At 36.3% G+C, this 26,889-nt stretch overlaps 1 protein-coding gene across 6 annotated transcripts in view; it reads right to left on the bottom strand.

Annotated features, from left to right (window-relative positions):
- Positions 1–26,889, bottom strand: part of BCKDHB (branched chain keto acid dehydrogenase E1 subunit beta) — a 252,291-nt gene that overhangs the window by 125,780 nt on the left and 99,622 nt on the right. Inside the window, exon 9 of one of the 6 annotated variants that reach the window (XM_063666351.1) lies at positions 1,330–2,993. The exons of the other annotated variants lie outside the window; for them this stretch is intronic. Coding sequence (XP_063522421.1) covers positions 2,898–2,993 — 96 coding nt within the window. The 3' untranslated portion in view covers positions 1,330–2,897. Of the gene's footprint in view, positions 1–1,329; positions 2,994–26,889 lie in introns of those variants that run through there. 6 annotated transcript variants of the gene reach the window in all.

Raw genomic sequence — 26,889 nt, 5'->3', positions numbered from 1 at the left:
TCTGTAACAGGCATTATTTTTTCACAACCACTGGTATTAATGATCATAAGTTTCACTAGAAATCATCTACATAGTAAATTAATAAAATAGAATCCCTTCAAAGTTATTAGAATCTTTAAATTGCAGGTTTAGAAGGTAACTTAAATGTGATCACCTAGTTCAGTTACTCAACCAGCCAAATGCTTGATTATCCTCAGTGACATCCTTGTTTTCAGCCTCTATCTAAGCATCCTGATAGAAAAATGCTCATTATTTCCTAAGGCCACCTTCCAAGCAAAAATTTCCTCCTTAAACGGTGTAAAATCCTATTGCTCTAAAGCATCTACCAAAGACTTTAATTTTGTCCACCAAAACTATAAAGAACAAAGCCAAACTCTCTCAATTTCTACCTTCAAATATCTGAAAAACATTTTCAATTCCCTTATACAAGGCTATCAAAATGAAATGTTTACAATGTCTTCTACAATAGCATGATTTATGTTTCCTTATTCTTCTGTTGGTCTTTTTCCAAACCCATTCCACTGCATCTAAATGTCTCTCAAAGTATATCTACATGAAAATTTTTTAAAATTATTTTACTCGATGTTGAAAGTTGACCTTAGAAAACTACACATTCCTCTGCAAAATTCTGTATTTTTCCAAGAAGTGATAATAACATTCACTACAAAATATAAGATAAAGTCTCTTTCAATCTCTCTGTACATATTGACTTACATACATACACATAACAGATAAATGAGGCTGCATAGAATATTGGTTAAGAGCACAGACTCTGGAATTGGACTGCCTGGGTTCAAATCCCAGCTCAACCCTTGTTAGTATGTGTCTTGGGGCCAGTTACTCAACCTCTCAATGACTCAGTATTTTCAATGTAACTACCTCTGCTACTGTAAGGAATAAATGAGTAAATATATGTAAAATGTTTGAAATAGCTGTACAGTGAGGGCTTTAGCTTTTTACCCATGTAAACAATAGAGAGCCTCAGAAACCTAAACTTACATTTATTTTCTTAAATAAAATTTTCACTTTTCCAGCTAAACTGTAGGTTGAGTTAAATTTAAGTAAATGAATTTTACATTATGAACAACAGAGCCAAACAGTGGACTTTCATTTTACAGTTCAAATCAGTTCAACATTGACTGATCACCTAAAAGTCTATTTCCTGATAAATACAAAATTGTATAAAACAGCCCTGCCTTTGAACAGTCCTTGGTTAAGCTGGGAATATGCATGTAATCAAATAACCATAATATATGTAATGCATTCATTGTATGGATAAAGTACTTTGGGAACACAGCAACACAAAGTTAAAGAGAAGAGGCAATAATTCACAGTCTGATATTTTATTAAAGAATAACAGCATACCAAAATGGCTAAAGAACAATTGTTTTTAATAGAATTTTGAATAAACTTGAGATTGAAAAATTAATTTTACATTTTACAACCAAACTTAAAAGGCTGCAAAAGCAGCCTTTCCACATGGAGCACAGGTTAAGTTGCCTGGTTGACCAGCATTGACTGATCTTACTGGCAATTAGTCATTAATATCTGAGTTTCAAAGCTAATGAGAGCCATTCCCGTCTGAATGATATGACTGACCAGTTGTTCCCAATGCCGGTGCTCACTGAAAAAAGTTTCACTGCTCAGTCAGACTGACTGACCACTGTTCTGTTGCCATCTGCTGTTCATAAAACTCAAAGATGACAAAATAAGATTGTTCAAGAACCAGGCTATGATTTTAAATTATCCTATCCAGTACACAAGCAACTACAAAGAGAATTGGTGGAACACAATTTTTATTCCACACAAATATTTCTATAGAACCTAAGTGCCACTGGCCTTTGGATATAATTAATGTGGCAATCAAGTGAGAAGAAATATACCTCAAAGATCAAGAACATGGGTTTAATATCAGATTAACCTAGATTTTTAGTCCCAGCTCAGACACTAATTCAAAAATAATCTCTTCTACTTTGTAGAAGATATTATTCTGGGAGCTGGCTTTTATATGTTTTCAGTGATTATCCATAGGTTAGTTACTTAACTTGTCTAAATACATGTTTCCTCAAAAGTAAAATGGAAATGATTAATAGCAACTATCCCTTTAGGTTATGAGGTTATAAAAAGGAGCAAATATATTTGTTTGACCAATGCCTGATATTAGAAGAAATAGCTATTTTTGTTTGTTTTTTATTGACACATAACAGTTGTACCTATTTATGGGGCACATATGCTATTTGGATACATGCATACAGTGCATACTGATCAAATCAGGGTAACTGAGACATCTATCATCTCAAACACTGATCATTTCCTTGTGTTAGGAACATTGCAGATCTTCTAGCTATTTTGAAATATACAATAAATTCTTGTTAACTAGAGTCACCCTGCTGTGTTACCGGACACTAGAACTTATTTCTTCTAACTGTACTTTGATACCCATTAACCAACCTCTCTTCATTCTCCACTCCCCCTACTATTTGCTGTCTCTGGTTACCACTGTTCTACTCACTACCTCCATAAGATCATTTTTCCAGCTCTCACATATGAATGAGAACATGTATTTGTCTTCCTTTGCCTGACTTTCCATCCATGTTACTGCAAATGACAGGATTTCATTCTTTTCTATGGCTGAATAATATTCTATTTTATATATACATAAATAAAACATTTTCTTCATTCATTCATTCATCCATTGAGGAGCCCTTAGGTTGATTCCATATCTTGGCTATTATGAATTGTGCTGCAACACACATGGGAGCGGAGATATCTCTTCCATAAGTTGATTTCTTTTTTTTAGTATGCATAGCCAGCAGTGGGATTGTTGGGTCACATGGCAGTTCTATTTTTAGTTTTCTGGGAGTCTCCATACTGCTTTCCATAATAGCTGTACTAATTTATGTTCCCACCAACAATGTAAGAGCATTCCTCTTTCTCCGCATTCTTCTCAGCATAGCTGTTGTTACTGCTGTTAGTATAATCTGCTCTGAAAACTAAAACATATAAGTTTAAGACACCATTTATTATTAAGTTCAAAACCTTTATCCCAATCTGTATTTATATACAAATATAAACTCCCACCCCTCCAGCTGAGCACATAAACATTCCTATTCTATCTGTGATAATAGCCAAAAAAAAGTTAAGTCTCTACCTAGCACATTGTTCTAAACTAAATAGCCGCAATCTTCTTTTAAAACTGTTTTCTTAGTTTCTTCATGGAATAATAAGGCAGGAGACTGTGGTGACTGATACGACATCCATTATACCAGGGGTTCCCAACCCCCAGGCCATGGACCAGTATGGTCCCTGCCCTGTTAGGAACCTGGCCACTCAGCATGAGGTGAGCAGCAGGCAAGGGAGCATTACTGCCTGAGCTCTGCCTCCTGTCAAAGCAGCAGCAGTGGCATTAGATTCTCATAGAAGTGCAAACACTATTGTAAACTGTGCACGCGAGGGATCTAGGTTGCACACTCCTTATGAGAATCTAATGCCTGGTGATCTGAGGTAGAACAGTTTCATCCAGAAACCATTTCCCACCCCTCCAGTCTGTGGAAAAATTGTCTTCTATGAAACCAGTCCCTGGTGCCAAAAAGGTTGGGAAGTGCTGCTCTATACAACTGTTTTTATTTATGTTCTGTTTGGCTTATTGGGGTGTGGAATTTCAGAAACTAAAAATCATAGCTCCTTTTAGAAGTCTCTGAATAAAACCTGATGTATATAGATGATCATGAAAGAGTACTCAGTCTAACAAATTGAGTCCCTACAGTAGAGCTCCATTTCATTGAACATTTGACACACAAAGTAGATAAAATGCAAAGATTAAGAACTACAAATAGGTGTGACCTTTACCTAAAGAAATTCTAAATAATCTTCAGAGCCAGGGAGGCCTAATTAAGATTAATAAGGTTCAGAGAAATAAGAAGCACTTGATTCTGAAAACCAGCAGGAAACTATCGATCCAGAGAGAAAGAATTTAGAGGCAGATAAGAGCAATGATGTGAACTTTGCCAACATATAAAAGAATGTGAATGTTTAGATATGTCACTAATTTTGATTCTTAGTTGGGAATGATCTCAAGAAGGTTTCATAGTATATTTACAGCATTCATTTTGTAAAGTTATACTAAAATGATTTGAGAAAGGCCACTGCCCTAGAGACAACTAGGGTAATAAAAATCATTAGCCACTTTAAGAAATGGATTAAGGTGGAAAACCAAACCTCTGAATATAAAATGGAATGGAATTTTTATCTGTTCCTGGAATTAGGACATTTTAGGCTTACTATGATAATGAGATAAGGACAAAAATGGTGCCAAAATGGAAACAATGATTAAGTCCAAAAAAGTCTTTCGTACCTGAGAATATAAAAACAAGCTCATTAAGCATGAGTATTGGATGTGTCAGTTGTGCACAGGGAGTACTGAGAGAAAGGAAGAAACAACTTTAAAAACAAAAGACAGCAGAAAAGCATTAAATGAAAATATAAAGTATTAAAATCTACTCATGATATTCCTATATATTACTATGCAAATTATGCATTCACATGGTGACATGAATGAAAATGAAGATAATGGCTTAATTAAGACTCAAGCAATTTTTGTCTTGGATTTCTGTTATTTTTTTAATAGGCTTGCCATTAAGAAAGAGAACACACAAACACACATACACACACACTCTCATACATATATAACACAGATATAGATATGTTATATCTATAACATATATCATATATCTATATATAAAACATACATATCTCTTTAATATAATATTAAATATATTAAATATTTACATTTATAAATATTTATATTTATAAAATAATTTTATTTACAGGTGATTTACATAGCAACCATATCATAAGGAGAATTTAATACATGTAGTATATGTATGGTATATATATACACATACATATACAAATGTATATGTACTATAGAGAGAATATAAACATGTATGTATATAACTGAAAAGGGGGATTCTATTATTCAAAGGAGCCCCACAGTAAATTTCTCTGAAAAAAGAAGAGATGTCTGGAAAAATACTGATACATATTTAGATTTATAAAATAGATCTACTACAAAATCATAATTAGTTTATTAATTGTAAGAAATGCCTACTTTCCTCTCTCTGTTAACAGTTCTATGGTTGATCTTGATCGACTTTAGCTCTCTGGTTTCCCAATCAGAAGTAAAGATTAAAAAAAAAAAAGGGTTAAAGAAAGTGCTATAGTGCATTAGACTAAACAGCCAGCACAGGGAAGTGACAGGTGACAGTCTACCAGTAAAGGAGAAAAGAGCCACTATAATAAGCAGGTAGGATATATCCAAAATCCAGGGATGCTGTAGGAAACATCCCTATACTTTAATTCTCTGAATGCATTTTGGTATTATAACCTACACCAAAAGACTATGCTGTAATAACACTAAGTTGAAAAAACAATAAATTTTAAAAGGTTTATTGGAAAAGGCAGTGAACTACATGTACTCTGTTTTTAGAAAGTTTGCAGCAGTATAGTGATTTTGTTGTTGTTGTTCTTGAAGACAGACTCTCGACCTGTTGCCCTGGTTGGAGTGCAGTGGCGCAATCTCGGCTCATTGCAACCTCTGCCCCCTGGGTTCAAGCAATTCTCCTGCCTCAGCCTCCCAAGTAGCTGGGACTATAGGTGCACGCCACCAGGCCCAGCTAATTTTTGTATCTTTAGTAGAGACGGGGTTTCACCATGTTGGTCAGGCTGGTCTCAAACTTCTGACCTCGTGATCCACCTGCTTCAGCCTCCCAAAGTGTTGGGATTACAGGCATAAGCCACTGCCCCTGGCCCCAACCACTTTCTTATACTTTATTTGTATGATTTGATTTAATCCTTCCAACAGCACTAAGAGGTGGGTACTATTACTATCCCCTGTTTTACAAAAGGTTACAGCTTCTATGATACTGAGCATCTTTTCCTACAGTCATTGCCTATTTGGCTTTTCTTTTCAGAAACTGTTCTTTGCCCTGTTTTTACTAGGTCATTTCTAGAGGCACACTGGATGTTAAAGATAATAGCCCTTTTTTCTGTTATATGTGTTGCAAATATTTTTCACAGAATACCATTTTTATTTTTGTTTATAAATGTTTATAATACATAATAAAATTCCTTTTTTATGTAGCCAAATATCTATGCTTTCTTTATAGCTTCTATATTTTCTGCCTTGTTTAAAAACTTTCCTTCAACACTAGGTTATAACAAGATTCTCTTAAATTTTTTTCTATTGTTTTACTATTTGGTTTTTATACTTAAAGCATCATACATTAAGTATGTATACTTAAGTAGAATTTGCATAAACTGTCAGCACCATTTATTCAGTAAACTATCCTTCCCAAGTGACTTGAAATAGCACTCTTGCCATATATTATCTATTTCTGAGCACTATTTTGTTTTAAGATCTACATCATGAATTGGCCAACCACTGGCAATGAAGAGATCCAGTCACATCCACTGATTTATTTATTATTTACAACTGCTTCTGCGCTTACAATGGTTTGAATGTGTCCTCTGGAGTTCATGTGTTGGAAACTTAATTCCCAGTGCAGTAGTGTTTGGTGGGACTGTTAAGAGGTTATTAGACAAAGCCCTCATGAATGAGGCTCTCATGACAGAGTTCTCATGTCACTTCAGAATTACTTTATCATGAGTGGGTTCTTGAAAAAGGAGGAATTTGGCCCCCTTCCTTCTCTCTCTTGCACATGCTCTCTTGTCCTTCATCATGGAACAGCAAGAAGGTCCTTGCCAGACGCAGGCACCTCAACCTTAGACATCCTAGCCTCCAGAACCATAAGAAATAAATCTCATGCTTTATAAACTACCCAGTGTGTGGCATTCTGTTACAGCAATACAAAATGGACTAAAACATTGCTTTAAGGGCAGAGTTGAATAATTAAGAGAGACCATATCGCCCACAAAGTTGAAAATATTTACTATCTAGCCCTTTATAGAAAAAAATTGTAACCCCCTGTTGCATATGTCAAATCCCAGCCATAGCTTATTTACATGGCATTGCAGTAAATTTTAATTTCAGGCAACAGAAAATCTTCTTCACTCTTTTTTTCTTGGCTATTTGGGGCATATATTCTTTTATATATAGTTTTAAATATTTTTAGGTAGTTTAAAAAAAAACCTAGAAACTCCTTTGGAATTCAAATTGGGGTTGTATTAAATGGTGTTATGTGCTACTGTTTAAGAATACCTAAGAATACAGTATCTTTTAGTCTGATTTTAACACCCTTCCCAAGATTTTATTCTTTTCTTTATGCATCCACTGTCTTTCTTGGAAAATTTATTCTAAAGTATTTTATAGTTTCAATTATAAATAGGATATCTTTGTCATTTTCCATTTCTGGCTATTTCTTACTAATAATATGAGGAAAACCTATAGATTTTATAAATAGTCATTGTATTTCAAGCTTCTTTTCTCAATTATTTCATTGATTCTAAATTATTTAGTGAAAGTCTTCTGGATTTCAAAAGCATAAACTCATGTTCACTAAAATACAAATAATTTTACTTTTTTTTTTATAACAACTCTTTAATTTTCTAGTCTAATTATTTAGACTCTCCAGCATAACGCTGATTACTAATGGTAAGAACGGACATCCCTACTTTGTTCCACTGGTTACTTCCATGACTTCATCTCTTACAATCTTTGCTTACTCTACTACAACCACACCAAGCTTATTGCTGTTCCTCCAATAGGACAAACATATTCCTGCCTCAGGCCTTTTGCACATGCTATCATGCTGCCATCTCTTCTTCTCAGATACCAAGTGTCTGCTCAAAAGGCACCACCTGAGAGCAGTGGTTAGTGACAACTATCATCTAACCATCTATCATAGCCCTTCCCTTCACTCTGCTATTTGTGTAAGCTGCTTCATTTTTCTTCATAAAATTTATTGGGATCTGACTTAAATATGTATTAGTATATCTGTTTACTGATTGCCTCCTGCAATAGTATCTAAGCTCCAAGAGGGCAAAATATTTTCTACTCTGTTTACTTTGTCCTCCATTTCTAGAACACATGGTCCTAGAAGGTGCTCACTGAGTATCTGTTAAATGAAAAAAACAATGGAAGGAATACACAGTTTTAACGAGAATGCCCTCAGGAGATGCTAGTTTGGCAGGATGTCTTCTGTTGTGTTTCAGTGGCCAGTCCTTGCTATAGACTACTGGGCATGTTCAGGCATACCTGAGGAGTTCGTAGTCTCCCAAGCCCAGCTCTCCCTGGAAGGTTGGAAGTCCAGGCCCTCACACTAGATCTCGCCACTGCTATACTTTTTAACTCCCATCAAGCAGAGAGAAGAACAAACTTCGGAAACCTTCTGAGAACCCAGGCTGGTGACAAGTTGGGTCAGTACACCTCAAGTCTCTACACACATGCCTGCACATGTGGCTCAGGTATGGTTTGAGAGCAGTAGAAGCACCAAAGGCTGGCTATCACAAAACCCCCCACCCCAAGCCCACCTAAATAAACATAAAACCCATCTCAAAGCACTATCTGTGAAAAAAAAAAATGCCATTTCAAGACAAGTTCTCTAGCTATCTCCCACTTCAACACCCACATTCATCCTCATAGAAATTCTGAAGCTGCTGTTTTAGGCACCTGAGAGGAAGCTCAGAAACTAAAGGTGATTTAGATTGCCACCTTTCAAGAATCCCCAGGAACTGTTGCTCTCTCTATTAGATGTAAAGTACAATTCAATTTACAAAAATTAGATCTGTTACTACACACTCAGGCAGATGTCCCCACACTTATCTGAGTACCATCTGCTTAAATGTTTTTGAATATTGGAAGCAAAAATGCAAAGCAAGGTTCAAACAGTTCAAATAGACTTTTAGTTCACTGGAGTTTTTTGGTTTTATCCATGCATTTTCTAAGAAATCCCAGAAATCACAAAAACAAAATTTAAATGAACCATCATATATTCTCACCTGAAAGAAGGAAAGGAGTTTGCTTATTTCTAACAGCATGACTGCCTTCTTGGTCCATCCAGGCATTTCCCAAATTTTCCTGTAGGAAGTCACTTTAAATTTATTCCTCTACTATTGAAGATTACATCTGGCTGGGGGAAACGTCTTACATACTTTATTTATTATAAGTTATTTGGAAGACTATTGCTGTTTGCTCAGTGTGTACCCCAATGTCATTCCAAAAGGCCTAATCACCACATATGGTGGTTGGAAAAAGCAACCACTCTCTCATCCCACAATCATAAGAAAGAATATTTCTAACCCCCTACAGTGGGTTCTTTCTATGGCTCACAGGAATAAAAAGCAAGGGAACTAAAATGAGTCACAGAATTACTCTTATTAGAAAACATCTCTACCATTAGTAGATTATTATAATTTTTAAACCCTCACATCAGACGTTAGCCCCACTGTTACCTCAAGCTCAACACTTTCAGATTCATAAACATAGGACTCCCTGTAAGGAGTTTTATGGTCACATACCTAAGAACAGATTGTATTATTAACTTCAGACTGCAGCTCAGGTTACTCAAGTATACAGATTTATAGGGCACTCAAATATGAGAACTGGAGTGTTAATGAGCCACCTGAATTTTAAAGACATAGCATACTTCCGGGACGCAAAACTGGAATTAAATTTATGTAAACTGGAACCCAAATACTTTTCAGAGTGAGCATAATTCATCCACTAGTCTTTTTAAAACATAGCAAAATTAAATTGAAAAGTAAAAAAGCCCTAAAGAGATGAAATAATCCCAATGCAATTTTAAAATTTGCGAAACGAGATAATTTGGAGGGTCCACATGAATCAACTGGACTCCCTAAAGGGAGTTTAAGGGTTTAAGTGACTAAACACTTCTTCAGTGTCCCCAGAAGTTCTCTAATGCTGTAATACAACTTACAAGGACAACATAAATAACTACATTGCTTTCCTCCAAAAGAGACTGAAATAACTTCTACAAATTAGACACGACTTACATCTTTTATTTAATATAGACAATCTGTAATACATGTTAAATGTGTTAGAGTATTTTGTTTAATTTACTTTAGTAATCCAAGAAGTAATCCTATCTATATTAACTAAAGTATCTAGAGAGGTGTTAACTCACTCAAGAAACTCTTGTTTACCCTTTATATTTAATGGTTGCAAACTTTTTTTTAAGACTAGAGAAAAAAAGAAAGTCTCAATTTTACAAAGTGGAAAGAAGATAAAGAAGAGTTGACTCACTTGCCCAAGGTCATCCAGTAACCAGTGGAAAAGCCAGGGCCAGAGATCCGTCTCCAAGCCTTAGAGCTCAGTGCAGTAACCAGACTACGGAGTCCGCCTTATAGCCTGGGGGCCTGCCTACAAAAGGCAGCATAATATGCTTAATGGTAGCAAAAGAAGAAAAGAATGTATCGTGTTATCCTCAAAAACGCTGAAGGCAGGCACCTGCTGCAGAAAAAACCTGACAGCTACAGCTGGAAACCTTTTTCACACATTCGCTAAAACAAGTTAAGTAATCCAAGAAAATTCAGCTTCTTACTGTATATTTCTGGTGAGTGACTTTAGGGACACAATTGGTAAAATCAAGAAATGGGAAATATTCATGACTGTCACTCAACACTTACTTGTCAAACAACCTAATTTATTGTCCATCCACTCCTACCATCTTCATTTTCACCAGTGGGCCAAAAAGGGATGCAAAGTTTGCTACTTTTGTAGCTCTGGCTTGATAAGATGGCTAGAGGCTTCAGTCCAACAAGACCATGCATGCTGTCTCTCAAGATTAATAGTCATGGAAGTTTCAATGCGCCGCCCTTCCCCAGGGATGGAATTGTTACAGACCACAATTTACTTGAGAGATTCTGGTTTTTTAACATCCTTTCCTTGTAACACAAGAATCTTCTCGTTGAATGCCCCTATATGGAATGTATTACTGGACTAAATATCTCTCAATAGCCCTGTAGTTTTAAAAATCACCTCATGGAAAAACAAAATAAGACTCTACATAATCCTGTGAAATGTTAACATAGTCACTGAAGAATTACTTGACATAAAATAGATACCATCAAAACTCTCACTGCCATAATTTGGCGAAATCTATCAGTTATACAGCCTTAAATCTACAGTAAGGTCAATAGACATTCCAAAAACTTGATTTTAGGATTAAGAGTAAACAATATTCCATTTACAAAAATGTCATTGGTAAATATCTGAGAGCATCTAATAAAGCACAGTTAACATTATCCTGGGAAAGGAAACGGGTGAATGGTTGGTAATGGACAAAACAATGCTAATAACAATACTGAGTAAGGGTTTTTAAAAAGTTTCTAACAATATAGTTGTATTGCACCAAATGTTAATTCTATATAGAACAAGTAAACACTGCCTCAAAGGAAGGAGCAGAATGAAGAAAAGTAGGGAAAAAAATAAGTAAACAATGTGGCCAAACATGGAGAAAATTAAAGCACTATCATGTTGCTGTGAAGGGAAAATGTTGATGGAATTTTTGTGAAATTGAAAGTTTTTGACAAAGGATGCAATCTTTCACAGATACAAAGTACTCTAACAAGTTTATTGAGGAATTGTTCAAAAAACAAAAGCATCTAAGTGACCTTGTAAGAAAAGAATATTCACTCAGACATCATTACCAACATTATATACTGTAATATGCCCTATATTTTATAGTAGATATTTCATAATAATGCTGTTAAAAATTAACAGCCATTTAAATTTATTCTTGTAAGGACACCACCCTCCCAACATACTTTTTATTCACTTTTTGTCTACAACATCCCCAACATATGTGCATCCGCTTAACATATCCAATGCCAAGAAACTATCTTTTCAGGTATTCCAAAACAGAAGTATAGAAAGAATATATCTCCTTCTAGGAAAACAGCTCTACTAGGCATATCTAAAGGATAGCCATATCTAAAGCTACTCAAGCCATATCTAAAGGACCATTTTAATGCCATTTTAAGTTAAAGGCCATCAGAGATACAGACTATGTCCAAAAAATGGTAGTCAGAATAGTGGTGAATCTGCAAACCAGGAGATTTAAGTAACACCTGAAAGGAATGGATTGAATACTTAACCTAGATATAAGAGCACTATGAGGAGGCTGCCTTCGAATATTCAAAGGCAAGTTACATACAAGAGGGAAGACTAAGAATCAATAGGTGGAAGTTAGAGAAAGGCAAATTTCAGTTCAACAATGGAAAACTGTTAACAGCTAGAACTGCACAACAAAAGAACTGGTTGCCTCACTTTATGGGAAAAATCCAGTGGGTGCTCAGCAACCATCTGTCAGGGTGTCACCTTGAAGTGTACAGGGAGATGAACTGGGTGGCTTCCAAAGTCTGTGCACTTTTGGCTACTTCACTATTTTCCTGCAGGATCTTGGGCAAAACTGACTCTCAGTTGTAAAACTGTGTCAATACAGTAGCATTATACTTTTATGGTGGTATAAAAGAGGAAGAAAATATCTTTTTTGGGGTCAGGCACAGTGGCTCACTCCTGTAATCCCAGCACTTAACTTGGGAGGCTGAGGTGGGCAGATTGCTTGAGCTCAGGAGTTCAAGTCCAGCCTAGGCAACATGGCGAAAGCCCATCTCTACAACAGAAAAATACAAAATTAGCTGGATGTGGTGGTGTGCACCTATAGTCCCAGCTACTCAGAAGGCTGAAGTGGGGGGATCACTCGAGCCTGGGAGGCAGAGGTTGCAGTGTGCTGAGGTTGTGCCATTGTACTGCGGTCTGTGCAACACAGTGAGACCTTGTTTTAAAAAAAAAAAAGGAAAGAAAAAAATCTCTTTTATAGATAATGAAATGCTTGTAGACATATGTCTGTGGTAAACATCAACCAACCTGATTAAAATGCATAAATATGAGATGAAATATGGTTATTTCATCAGGTTATTATACATGATAGAAGAATAAACCTCATGGGAGCCTTCTGGGCCATTGGGAAGGAAGGAGCATTAGAGTCCCATGAACAGCACCCTAAACGGAGCCACTGAGACCTGAAAGTGGAAATATGAGTTACCCTGTATCTCACTCCCAAAGAACAGCTTAGCCACTGGAAAATCTGGCTCTAACTCATAATTGTGAAACATTTTTCAGCTGCCAAACATTTTCAATCACATGGAAACTGAGGTTGTCAGGCTTCCTTAAAATTCCATTCTTCAAAATAAGCCTCTCATCCCTAGAGGGACTAATTAAAAACAAAAGTCCACATTTCCAACCATCCATTCTTCTGGTCAGAAATACTAATGAGAAACTAGACTCACAGATAAAAGGCTATTTAACAGATTAGTCAACCCCCCTCCACCCTTTGGCACCACCAGCCCAAGCTCCCCTGGAAGAGTTTAACCACACGGAGAGACATACAAAACATGTCTCAAATGATTCACACCAAGATTAATAGTTCCAAGCCCCAGCACAGGGACTCGCAGTACTGTTACTACATATCGTATCTGTCACACCTCAAAATCTCAATCTACAGAAATGGAGGATTAATCGCCGCCTTTTTCCCTGCCCACCAATCCAGCTAATGTCTAGAAAATATCACAAAGAGTTAATGCAAAATAGTATCAGAATTAATGGTATACTAAGGCTTCTACCAATAAAATTCAAAAGTAGTTCCATGATTAAAATAATTAAAGAAAAAATAGTAAGAGCCAAGAGAAAGGGGTCATTTTATTTTCCAAAACTGACATAAGAAATTAGAAATTTATAGAAAAATGCCCTAACAGAAGATGACTTAATGACATTATTAGTAATGTGAATGTAACCAAAGGAAAATTAATGATTAGAAGCAAAGCACCAGTACCCTGCAGCTTTTAGAAAGAAACCAACAAGAACTCATTTATCTAGCACTGTAGGGGGCTGAGTTATTCAACACATTTGAGAGTTCACCCCACTCATACCTTAAGCAATAATATTGTATTTCAAACACAGCATATAGAACAGAAATTAATCTCTTCACAATGATAGATATAATTTGGAACATCAATTATAATACTATGCTATCAAGGTAGATGTTTACCTTGTTTCTATATTAAATGAATATGAATGGCTGTGATTTTTAAAACTATATTCTTTTGTACTTTTAACAGATTTTTCTTTTCCCATCAGTTATCTTATTTTTCAGGCTATCAATATATCATCTTTAGATCTTGCCAACATCCCTGCCTTCATCAACATAACTTTTCCCCATCTTCTAAATTGTTGCTTCCAATCTAATGTGGGCTACGAACTAAGTAAAAAGTTTGTTAGAATTCTATGTAAAGGAACAGTTGATGGGATATGATTAAGGGCCTAGTAGCCACTCTTATAGACTAAATGTATGTGCTTTTATACATGGGTTTATGGTAGCACCTCAAGCTGCTTAGAAGTCTTCTTCTACCTACTTCAAGATTCTTAGCCACATCCTAAAACACTGAGATTCCAAGAAACCCAATCTCTTAAAGAGAAATAGATAAGGATATTAAAAACTACAACACTAAGGGATATCTACTCTGAAACAGATGGATGGAAAATGCCATGGGAACACTAAGAAGACAACTCCAAGGCAGACTTAAAAGACAATGGGAAAAAAAAGATCAGGAACAGCTCCATGAAGGAAAAATCCTGTAAACTCAGTGTTGAAAGACTTATCAGATCTTAGACCCTTCCAGGGAAAGAAGGGACAGAGGAAAAAGCAATGAGTCTGTTTTTGCAATGAGTCTTTGTTTAGCTGTCAATCAGGAGGGGCATATTTTTCAAACGCAGGTATCTTTCTAGTAATTGTTGTTTCACTGGATCTTTATTGGCTTTAGAGTTGAAGATTCATAGCTGCCAATTAAATGACTTGTTTTTAATTGACTTATTGCAATAATATTAATCATGTTGCCTAATAATGATTTGCCAGCTTTGTCACATAAAATTAGGTAAACTTTAAGTGAACTAACTCAGTAACAGAAAATCAAATACTGGATGTTCTGACTTAGAAGTAGGAGCTAAACAATAGGTATACATAGACACAAAGATGGAAATAATAGACACTGGGGACTCCGAAAGGAGGGAACCTGAGAGTGGGGAAAGGGTTGAAAAATTACCCACTGGGTACAATGTTCAGTATTTGGGTAATGGGTACATACACTAAAAGCCCAATCCCCAACAGTACACAATGTACCCAGGTAACACACATGCATGTGTACCTCCTGAATCTAAAATAAAATAAAACTTTTTTAAAAAAATAATAAAATTAGGAAATGCCATTGGAAGGATACACTGTTTTAGGAAGCCCAATTCTGAATTGTGGCTATTGGAAAAAGAAACATATAAGATATTCGGTATTTGGCTGTAAGTGCCAAATTCTTTTACTCAAAAACATTAATTATGCAGAAAATTTCTGATACGTTTCTCAGTAAGCCAGAAATCTATATAATGAAGTGGATACTTTCAATTTTCTACTTAATAATTCAATAAGTTCAAATTGGGCCTTATAAATATCACATTTAATGTCTGCTATCATTTTTTTCATTCATCATTCATTCTAGACAAATGAGAAAAAATATGAATATAGATTAGAAAAGAAGAGATGAAAATAGGTTTTACTTACAGAATATGATTACCCACCTAGAAAATCTCAGAAAACCAATAAAGAAACTATTAGAATAAATAAGATTTTGGTGAAATGACAGTAAACAGACTAAGATACACAAATTATGCTGCCTATTAAAAAATAAGAAAATGTAATAGAGAAAACTTTCCAGTTCAAGATGACAGACTGAATATATGCTTTCATGTCCCTTTTCTCTCAAGACAGGACATGAATACAAAAGGAAAAACCTGTAACGGCAAAAACAACAAAGTCAGGAAGGGGTAGTGATTATTAGACAAAAGAGACTGAACAAGTCTTTTGTTGAGTGTGTGATGAAAACATAAACAAAGAGTAGAGGAAGCTAATGCTGAGATAAACGGAGGTACAGTGGAAGAAACAGCTAATCTCCCAGAGAGAAGATGAGCTCATGAGCAGGTAGAGAGGTGAGTATAAGAACTGAGAATAAAAACAACAGAATTAAATAACACAGTTGTATCAATTGCTCCACTTCCCCCAAATAAAACCCAAATAAAAAGGATGATGCCAGAGATAATCAGGCAAATAGCCAGGTGCGGTGGCTCACACCTGTAATCCCAGCACTTTGGGAGGCCAAGGCGGGTGGATCACAAGGTGAGGAGTTCGAGACCATCCTGACCAACATGGTGAAACCCTGTCTCTACTAAAAATACAAAAATTAGCCAGGCATGGTGGTGGGCACCTATAATCCCAGCTACTTGGGAGGCTGAGGCAGGAGAATTGCTTGAACCCAGGAGGTGGAGGTTGCAGTGAGTGGAGATTGTGCCACTGCACTCCAGCCTGAGTGACAAGAGCAAAACTCCATCTCAAAAAAAGAAAAGAAAAAAAAGCTAGTCTCTGATAAAAATCATTCAAATTGCCTACCAAGACAGGCTTATCCTATGAGCATTGATGTCCAAGAATCAAGAGTATCCCATTTGCTAACCTAGTGGCAACCCCTTCTGCCTAAGGATGAACTTCTCATTCATTTACCCTAAAGCAATGTCTCATCCATGTGCACAGATCTATGCAACTTTTTCCATAGTGGAAAAGCCTAGAGAAGAAAGAGACATAAAGGAAAGCTTCACCAGTAAGGTATCCAAAATAATCAACAATCACAAATGAAGAAAAGAACTATGACAAAAAAAAAAAAAAAACAACACTACTAAAGAAACAGAGATAATCTATAGGCTATAACTTGAAAACAATGTATATACCCGTAACAATTGAAAGAAAATACATGACCAAAAAAAAAAAAAAAAACAAAACAAATAGCATGATACAAAAATAACTGAGTACAAGGGGGACATTTGGATTGATGAGATTCAAATATTCAAAAAAAATTAAATGATACAATAAAGAAAATATGCAAAACACTGTAAAAACACAACACCACAAAAACTAGGAGAGAAAAAATGAGAAACAGAATCAACCTAGCAGGTCTATCACATAACTGCTAAGAGTTTTATGAAAAGAAAATATACAAAAAAGAAAGAATATAATTATCCTTAAATATGTAGGCCATTCCCAGAGGAAAGTCATGAGAAGCAAAACAAGATGAGTCAAACAGACTCACATTTAGATTCACACCTGTAATATTTCAGTATAAAACGTATCAAAAAATCACAAAAGCTTCCAGAAAAACAAACACACAGAGAGATCATGTATGAAAGAATAAGAATCAGGGTGGCATCAAAATTTTCTACCCCAATGTGACACTAGTATATAATGAAGCATTAAGTAAAAGTTACTGTGAACCTAGAATACTATACGCAGCCAAATATCAAGCAAATGTGAGTCCAAATAAAAACATTTTACCTAACACAAGTGTCAGAAAACCTCCTGCACTCAATATGCCCTTTGCTTTAAAAAGTTAATTATGAATGTACTCCAACAAAATGAGAAAGACAACCAAGAAAGAGCAAATCACAGGACCCAGGAAATGGTGCCTTTAAGAGTGAAGTGGAGAAACATCCCTGGCGATTGCTGTGCAACAGGTGTAGAGAAGGGTAGTCAAGACTGGAAAAGGAAATTAGAGAACTAGGAGTAGCCTGGGTGCGGTGGCTCATGCCTGTAATCCCAGCACTTTAGGAGGCCGAGGTGTGTGGATCACCCGAAGTCAGGAGTTTGAGATCAGACTGACCAACATGATGAAACCTCGTCTCTACTAAAAAATACAAAATTAGTGGGGCATGGTGGTGCATGCCTGTAATCCCAGATACTTGGGAGTCTGAGGCAGGAGAATAGCTTGAACCCAGGAGGCAGAGGTTGCAGTGAGCTGAGATAATAACATGCACTCCAGCCTGGGTGACAAGAGCGAGACCCTGTCTCAAAAAAAAAAAGTAAATTCCAAAAAAGAATATGAGTGATCTTCAAGATATTTTAAAGCCTTGTCTTGATTTTTCAAAGAGAAAATGAAAGGTAATTAAAACTAAAAAATCCAAAAGAATCTAAAAGAATGCCATGGCCCAAATATGAAACATTCAGAATGTGGCAGGACATTGAACAGTTAATGCACTATTAAAAAGGCAAACCATTTGATCTAGATGCCAAGAGAATCTCCTTTTAGGGTCCCAAAGACGAAGCACTGGACCTCAAGTGAAAAAATAAAATAAAATCTTACCCCCAACAGTGGTAAAAAATATTTGTTATCATAATAATATTAACAGTGTATACTGCTTTTCAACTTTTAAAATCAGGGGTTTAATTATTTCATTTCGGTTATAAAACAGAATGTAATGTTCTCAGTCTTGGCAATGTAAAAATAATCAGCTGACAGAAAATGGGAATTGGAAGAGAGGAAAGAGTAGTGGATATAGGAGTAGAGGGCATTAACATCATCTTCTTACATAGTGAGAGGTCAAAAGATTCTAAGAAAAGTTAATGGAGTAAGATATAGAAATTGAAATAAATTACAATAAAGAGGTAATCAGTAGAAAAAATAAAATACAGGTAATATCATAACTCATAACTGAGGAAATGTGAGATGAAGACAGCAGGGAATGCAAGCCCACTAAACTGTTATGTGTCATAGTGGTGAATAAATTATGTTAAAATTTATAAATCAAAAGTTACGGACATTGATACACACACATACATGTGCGTGTATACACCTATAATCATGTGTGTGCATGAGTGCATGTGTGTGTGGTAGGCTTCTGATTCCTGAAAAATCTAAAAGTTTTTAACATATTCTCCACATTTTGATAGTTCTCCTAATTATGAATTCCACTTTTCCAAGGTAGAATATAAAAAAACTATGTTTTCTAGCCTCCATTACGGCTAAGATAAAGATGTGACCCAGGCTCCACCGACAAAACCTAACTCAGCAGTGAAACACATGAGGGAACGGACTGAGCAAGGAAAAGTCCATTTTCCTGGCACAAGTATGAAATGTGTTTCCAGTGAGAAGTGGCGGCAACCACCCTAGTCGTGTTGGCATATGTACAATCTGCCCCAGCACATTGTTTTATGCCACTTAGGAACAAAGCAAAACGCAAAGCAGAGCCACAGTGCTGACTCAAGCCTCAGAGAAATATAGTACCATGCACTATGTCTCTTGGCTCAGGCTGGCCCATCTGCTCTGATTTAGAAGTGTTTATTACATCTTTCTCCCCAACTTTGATGCATTTGCCCTGAACTCCATAACTCAACAGGCTCAATCCTTCCTGACTCTGGTTAAAAACCCTTCTTCGCTCTAGTTACCAAGCTGTTTTAAGTGGTTTGCTACACGCACTTTTTTTTTCCATAAACCCTGTTATTTTTAGTGAGCATGCATGGAGAATCCAATTTACTCTGCAGAAATGTATATACTCCATTATAGCAGAAATATCTGTGCAATGTATTGCTAGAGATATGGAAGTGGCCTTCAGAAGAATAAAATACAGAAATGGTTAAAAGTGGCTATGTTTAGGGAGTAGGGACAGGGAGGGAAGATGATACTTCGCATTATAAGCTCCATGGTACTGTGTGTTTTAGTGCTATGTTAATGGATTGCTTGAATTTTTAAATCTCTTCTGCCACATTCGAAAAAGAAAAAGGAAAGGGAAATACAGAAAAAACTGTAATGATACGATCACAACGCCAAATATAGAATATTAAAAAATAAACTTGAGTTGTGAAATAGTTATGTAAGAAACTATATAACTTAATTAAACACATAAAAGAAAATATAAACATGTAAAGAAACAAACCAAGTTCCTAGAAGAAAAAAAATAAAAGCACAGAAAGTATATGTGTTTGGAAAGATTGACTATTCATGACTGGTAAGAGTAGCCCCAGTTTTGTTTTGTTTTTTTCTTTTTTCTTACTCTTTTTTTTTTTTTTTTGAGATGGAGTTTCACTCTTGCTGCCCAGGCTGGAGTACAATGGCACAATCTCGGCTCACTGCAACCTCTGCCTCCCGGGTTCAAGCATTTGTCTGCCTCAGCCTCCTGAGTAGCTGGGATTATAGGCGCCAGCCACCATGCCCAGCAATTTTTGTATTTTTAGTAGAGGTGGGGTTTCACCATGTTGGTCAGGCTGGTCTCGAACTCCTGACCTCAGGTGATCCACCCGCCTCAGGCTCAGTGCTGGGATTACAGGAGTGAGCCACCATAGCTGGCCCCAGTTTTGGAATAAACTAGAAAAGTAATATCCTTTTGTTAAACCTTTGTACATCACAGTTTCAATAAATTTTTAAGTTAAATTATCACAGCTCAGCACTGCAAAGCCAGGGTGTTATAATAGAAAAGATAAGAAATTCTTAACGATTACAGAATAAATACAATTTCATTAAAAAAGTACCAGTTTAATGGGAGAGAGTTAAACGCCATCAAAGAAAAGAACAGAAAGTCAACACATTTAGATTTCTTATATTACACCTAAAATGTTAAACTAAGAACATAATGTACCTATAATCTTTTTTCATTATGAAATGAGGTAATGGATTTCTTTCTTTTCACTGCTATTCGTAACAGTGAAAGCAAACAGTTTAAACAAAATGAAAACTTGAGTCAAACTCAAATAATTTAAGTGTATAAGAGGACACCAAAAACACATCAGGTGGGATGTGAAATAGAACAATATAATTATATAATTTAATCTTGCTTTCTCCAGTTCCATGTGGAAGGAAAAAAATGCTAAATGAAAGAAAATATGGTAGTGTGATTTACAAGGTGTATACAGGTCACATTTGCCCACCTGTAAAACACATATCTTTATATTATAAAGGTGGGCAAATATGAAAGAAAATTCCTGACATGTGATAAAATATGTTATAAGCTGACATTTAGAAGCATTTAATCAGCAAAACTCTCAAGTGACAATTTTTATTATCCAGCAACCTGGGTTGAAGCCAGTGCTGTCCCCCACTGGCTGTAAACTGCTCCACCTTCCCCACACCTCAGTTTTCTTCCCTATAAAATAATGACACTGATGTCTAATTAGAAGAACTGTTTGAATACAAAAGGAAACATGCATAACATATGTAGTTTTAACTTTTTTAATTTACCATTTACCAGGAACTAAGTCCTATTATGTAAGATATATTGGCCGGGCGCGGTGGCTCACGCCTGTAATCCCAGCACTTTGGGAGGCCGAGGTAGGTGGATCACGAGGTCAGGAGATCGAGACCATCCTGGCCAACATGGTGAAACCTTGTCTATACTAAAACACAAAAAATTAGCCAGGCATGGTGGTGCGCGCCTGTAGTTCCAACTACTCAGGAGGCTGAGGCAGGAGAATCGCTTGAACCCGGGAGGCGGAGACTGCAGTGAGTCAAGATCGTGCCACTGCACTCCAGACTGGTGACAGAGTGAGACTCGGCCTCAAAAAAAAAAAAAAATATATATATATATATATATATATATATTAAAAAAATATAACATTAGGTCAGAACCCATAGTTATTATTTTAATCTTCTTTAAAATGTACCTAAAATGTAAATCATAATAAAAATAGACCCCATGGCATGACTGATAATCTCAGTGTATTTTCTTTCTAGAGGATTTACCAGTTTCTTCTTTAATTTCTTTCACTGAAAAACCAAATGCCACATGTTATTTTTTAGATGGTTCAACAAATATTTACTGAGCATCTACTATATTCTAAACTCTTCAAGACTCTAGCGGATATAGCAATGAACACAATACACAAAATTCCCTGCCCTCATAGGACTTAAAGGAAGTGGTCAAGGGCTGTCAGGCAGGACAATCAATGTAGTAGCCACATCCCAATATAGCATCCAACAGCCCAGAGCTTGTTCCAATTAGTACAACTAACTAGTTGTGATCATGACAAAGAAAATCCTACAGGAAGAATGACTTGGCAAGAGGGACCAACTTTCAAATTGTCAGCCATCCTGTTTTGGAACAGAAAAACAAACTATTCTCATCTGAGAGGAGGGCACCGCCCTACCTGCTTTCTCTGCAAGGTCAAACCATATCCGAAATAATTCCAAACTCAAAATGAGACCATTTTTCCCTACGCCTAAGGAAAAGCATTTAAGTCTAACAGATTTTTGAATCATTTCTTAGTTTTTTTTATATTAGAGGCTTATTATAAGCATGAAAGAAATACACACAATTTTTAACATATGACTTAAAACGACTTGATTACAGTCTACCATCAGAAATATAAACTACTCGCAACAATTAAACACAACATGTAACAAGAATAATTTTAAACCCACATATCCTTGTACTGTCAAGAAGACATATAATTTTACCTAGCAATAGTCTTTGATTACATTTTTAACTAAAGGTTTAGAGAAAAAGAAGAGAGAAAATAATTCTAATTTGTTGTTTTCAATTCACGAGATCATCAGTTATTCTGATATATAAGCTAAACCATTTAGGTTACATTATAATAATGCCCTAGAATAAAACTACTGTCATATTATTTATTCAGAATTATAACATAAGTTTAATTTACAATGGCAGAGCCAGGCCCCGCTGTGGAAACCTAGTGGTATTAACCATGAAACTTGGCCTAAGAGAGGCCTCTAGTGGTTATAGGTAGTTACTAGCTCCCTTTCCATCCCAACCCCTCAACTGTTTGAGAATGTTCTTGATTAGCTCACTCTCTGTCCCACTCTGCTCCCCTCAAACTGACATAGCCTCAAGCAAAATAACTAGTATTCAGTCATGGAATTATTCACATAAGTTCAAGTAACCAATTTTTAAAATGTATATTTTAACTGGCAATACTTAAATATTAGAGATTCCTTACAGACAAATTCTTCAACTTCTCAATAAAACCAGTTTAAAGCTATTCAGTCTAACAAATTAGAATTAAATTTCTAATTTAATCTATGGGTCTTCAGAACATCTTTTGCACCATTCACAAATACTTACTGATTAACACCCAGGTGCAAATGCAAAGAGTAAACAAACTTGGTCCTTCATCCAATTACTGAGGTTTGATTCCTTCCCCATTCCAGTTCTACTTCCCCTTTCCTTTTTTGCTGAAGACCTCTGCTCCCTGATCCTCCCCATTCCCACTAACTCTGCCAGCCTTAGTGCCTGTCTTGCTATTATCCAGTTCCCCCAATGAAGTTTTCTATAGCAAGAATGGAAATAACTGGGGTGAAAGGATGGGAGGAAAGAATGCTAAGTCCAAGGACACTGAGCCTTCCCTCCCAGCTACAGTCACTCCCTCATGCCACAGCTGAATTACTTCTAGCTCCTTTCCCCTAACGCCTTGTCCTGCTCCTATGATAGACTACCCCTAAAATATCTTGAGACTAGACATGCCCAATATGTACCCAAAGAACAACTATTCATTTCTATGAGTATGTCTTCATCTTCTACTACATAACCTATGTTTAAAAGAGAAAAGAAATGGAAAGCAGGAAAAAGAGCTGGAGAGAAAAACGGAGGGAACAGAAATGAAGATCTTTTCTCTATCATTTCCTAATTTTGTTAAAATTAAAAAAAAAAAAAACCACTTCCCAAGAACTTCAAAAAGGTAGGAGATTGCTTTGAGCAGAGAGTGAGGGGGAGGGAAGACTGGGAGACAGTATCTTGTAACAGGGTGTATTTGAACAAGGAACCCTCATCTAAAGCAGTGCACAGTGGCTGTGATGGCTACGAAATTCAGCAGGACAGACCCAGTTTTAAAAGCTGCTATACAAATAGTTAACTCCCATCTATTCAGAAAATGTAATTATCCATAAAACTCATTTCTTAGAAATTAAGCATAACTGAAGTTTACTGTACAGTCAATTTCACTTTGCCTTTCAAAGTAGATAAACTGTTCCTATTCTAATAAGAATTCAAATAAGTAATTTCTATATGCCACTATGAAACATAGACAACCATTAAGAAAAATCAAATGCAAGGTCAAAGCAAAACCTAAAACTTTTAAATAAATATTTCAATTTAGAATAAACTAATGTATTTATTCATAGAATACTGTTCTAAAGTTACTTTTTAAACTTTTTTATGAGCACCAAGAATAAGAAAAAGCACCAAATTGAAAACATTTTAATATTACAACAGTTTTCATAGCATTGTTAAACTTTCTCTTGCTAATATTTATTATTTTTCAGCAAGTATTTATTGAGCACCAATCCTATCACAGTCATTGTTGCAGGTACTGGGAATTTTTGAACCAAAAGACAAAAATTTCTGCTGTCATAGAACTTGGAAGAAAGATCAACAATGTAAATAACAAGAGTACATAACATTTTAGCTCATGCTAATCGCTACGGAGAAGGGGAAAGAAGGAAAAGGTGAAAGAAAGTCTTGATAGGATTCAGTATCAAATAAGCTGGTCAAGGAAGGCCTTAATGGTATTTGTGTAGTGCCTAACAGAATGATGTTGCAGGAAGTCAGGGACCCCGAATGGAGGGGCCAGCTGTAGCTGTAGCATAGGAACATAAATTGTGAAGATTTCATGGACATTTATCAGTTCCCAAATAATACTTTTATAACTTCTTAGGCCTGTCTTTACTTTAATCTCTTAATCCTGTTACCTTTGTAAACTGAGGATATATGTCACCTCAGGACCACTGTGATAACTGCATTAAGTGTACAAATTGATTGTAAAACATGTGTGTTTGAACAATATGAAATCAGGGCACCAGAAAAGGAACAGAATAACAGCGATTTTTAGGGAACCAGGGAAGACAACCATAATGTCTGACCACCTGCAGGGTCAGGCAAAAAGAGCCACATTTTTCTTCTTGCAGAGAGCCTATAAACGGACATGCAAGTAGGAGAGATATCGCTAAATTCTTTTCCTAGCAAGGAATATTAATATTAATACCCTGGGAAAGGAATGCATTCCTGGGGGTAGGTCTATAAACGGCCACTCTGGGAATGTCTGTCTTATGCAGTTGAGATAAGGACTGAGATACGCCCTGGTCTCCTGCAGTACCCTCAGGCTTATTAGGGTGAGGAAAAACTCCGCCCTGGTAAACTTTTGGTCAGACTGGTTCTCTGCTCTCGAACCCTGTTTTCTGTTGTTTAAGATGCTTATCAAGACAATACGTGCACCGCTGAACATAGACCCTTATCAGTAGTTCTGCTTTTGCCCTTTGCCTTGTGATCTTTGTTGGACCCTTATCGGTAGTTCTGCTTTTTCCCTTTGTCCTGTTCCCTCAGAAGCATGTGCTCTTTGTTAGACCCTTATTAGTAGTTCTGCTTTTTGCCTTTTGAAGCATGTGATCTTTGTACCTACTCCCTGTTTTACACCCCCTCCCTTTTTGAAACCCTTAATAAATAAAAAACTTGCTGATTTGAGGCTCAGGTGGATATCACAGTTCTACTGATACGTGATGTCACCCCCGGCGGCCCAGCTGTAAAATTCCTCTCTTTGTACTCTTTCTCTTTATTTCTCAGCTGGCCAACACTTATGGAAAATAGAAAGAATCTATGTTGAAATATTGGGGGCAGGTTCCCCCGATAGAATAACAGAGTGAATGAAGGGGCTTTCTGGAGAAAGAACATTTTCTAAAGGGTGGATGGGTGGTGGGAGGTGGAAAGCGATGAAATCAGGTAAATTCTTGTAGGCCATGGTAAGGAATTTGACTTCTCTCTCAATGGGAAATCACTGAGGCCTTTTGAGACTAGAAGGAACATGATATGACTCAGATTAAAAGTATCAACTCTGCCTATGGCAAGGAAAGGTCAGAAGCGCAAGACAGTTGTTAGGTGGCTATGGCCAAAACCCAGGTGAGAAATGCTAGTAGTCTGGAGCAGGATCAAGCAGTGGTCAGATTTTGGACATATTATGTAGGCAAAGCCAGCAGGATATGCTTTGGAATTTAATCTGGGAGGCAGGACACACCAGAAAAAGATAAATTAAAAAGACTGTATGGTATAAAGGCAAATTCTTATACATTTTAATAATTAGCATAATTTAATCTTCAGGTAAAGTTTAAACATGTCAGAATTATAAGTGTCAGTTTTTTCTTCTCTATAGATATGAGAAAATCACCTAGACCTTGTAAATGATTGTGCTTCAGTTCTTTTTTTGCAGTGTTGTTATGTAGTTGATTCTAGGTTAAATGACAATGATGCTTGAGAATCTGAGTTTCTTTCAAAGCATTTTGTTTATTCTCCTGCCAAAATCAAGTTCTTATTTTTGAAGGCAGCTTCTCTGAATTTCTCCTTATTTAAGAAAAATCTTCCTTTCAAGCTTGACAGCACCTCAAAAGCTATTCGGCCTGGCCACTGCTTTGTTAACAGTGCAGCTCACTTTTTAACTCATTTTGAATGTGGTCTGCATGTCAGCAGGAAAGTCCATTAAAGCCCATAACCTTAACCACTGTTCTTACTCCTGGGAAGGCTTGGGAGAGAACAGCCCTACTTATGAGCTCCTGTTTCACATCAGCATGACAGCTGAGCTGAGTTGCTGGGAGAAACTGAACATAGGGTGTGGACAGAGCTGCATGATAAAAGGAAACTCTTCCTGGCTAAGGACACCAAGGCTCTCCCTGAGTCCATAAAAGGGCTCACTACAATGTGAAGTAAAAGAAAAAAATTAAACAGAAGATAGTGCTTCTTTTTATTTCTTTTTTAAAAATTTTGTTCAAGTTTAACATATACACAAAAAAGGTGCACCAAGTGAGTGTTCTGCTCAATTTTCAAAAATTTAACCTGAATAATCAGCAATCAGAACAAGAAACTGTTACCAGCAACTCAGCCCTTACACACTCTTCCAATTATTAACCACTCTCATGATAATCACTAGCCTGACTTCTAACACCATTAATTAGTTTTGTCTATTTTTTACCTTTATATAAATCATTCAGTATATACTTACTTGAGTCTGGCTTCTTTGTGTTTATGAGATGAATACACATTATTTCATTACATTTTTA

Source organism: Pongo pygmaeus, chromosome 5, assembly GCF_028885625.2.
Source record: "Pongo pygmaeus isolate AG05252 chromosome 5, NHGRI_mPonPyg2-v2.0_pri, whole genome shotgun sequence".
Lineage (NCBI taxonomy): Eukaryota > Metazoa > Chordata > Mammalia > Primates > Hominidae > Pongo > Pongo pygmaeus.
This window is presented reverse-complemented; position numbering and strand designations above follow the sequence as displayed.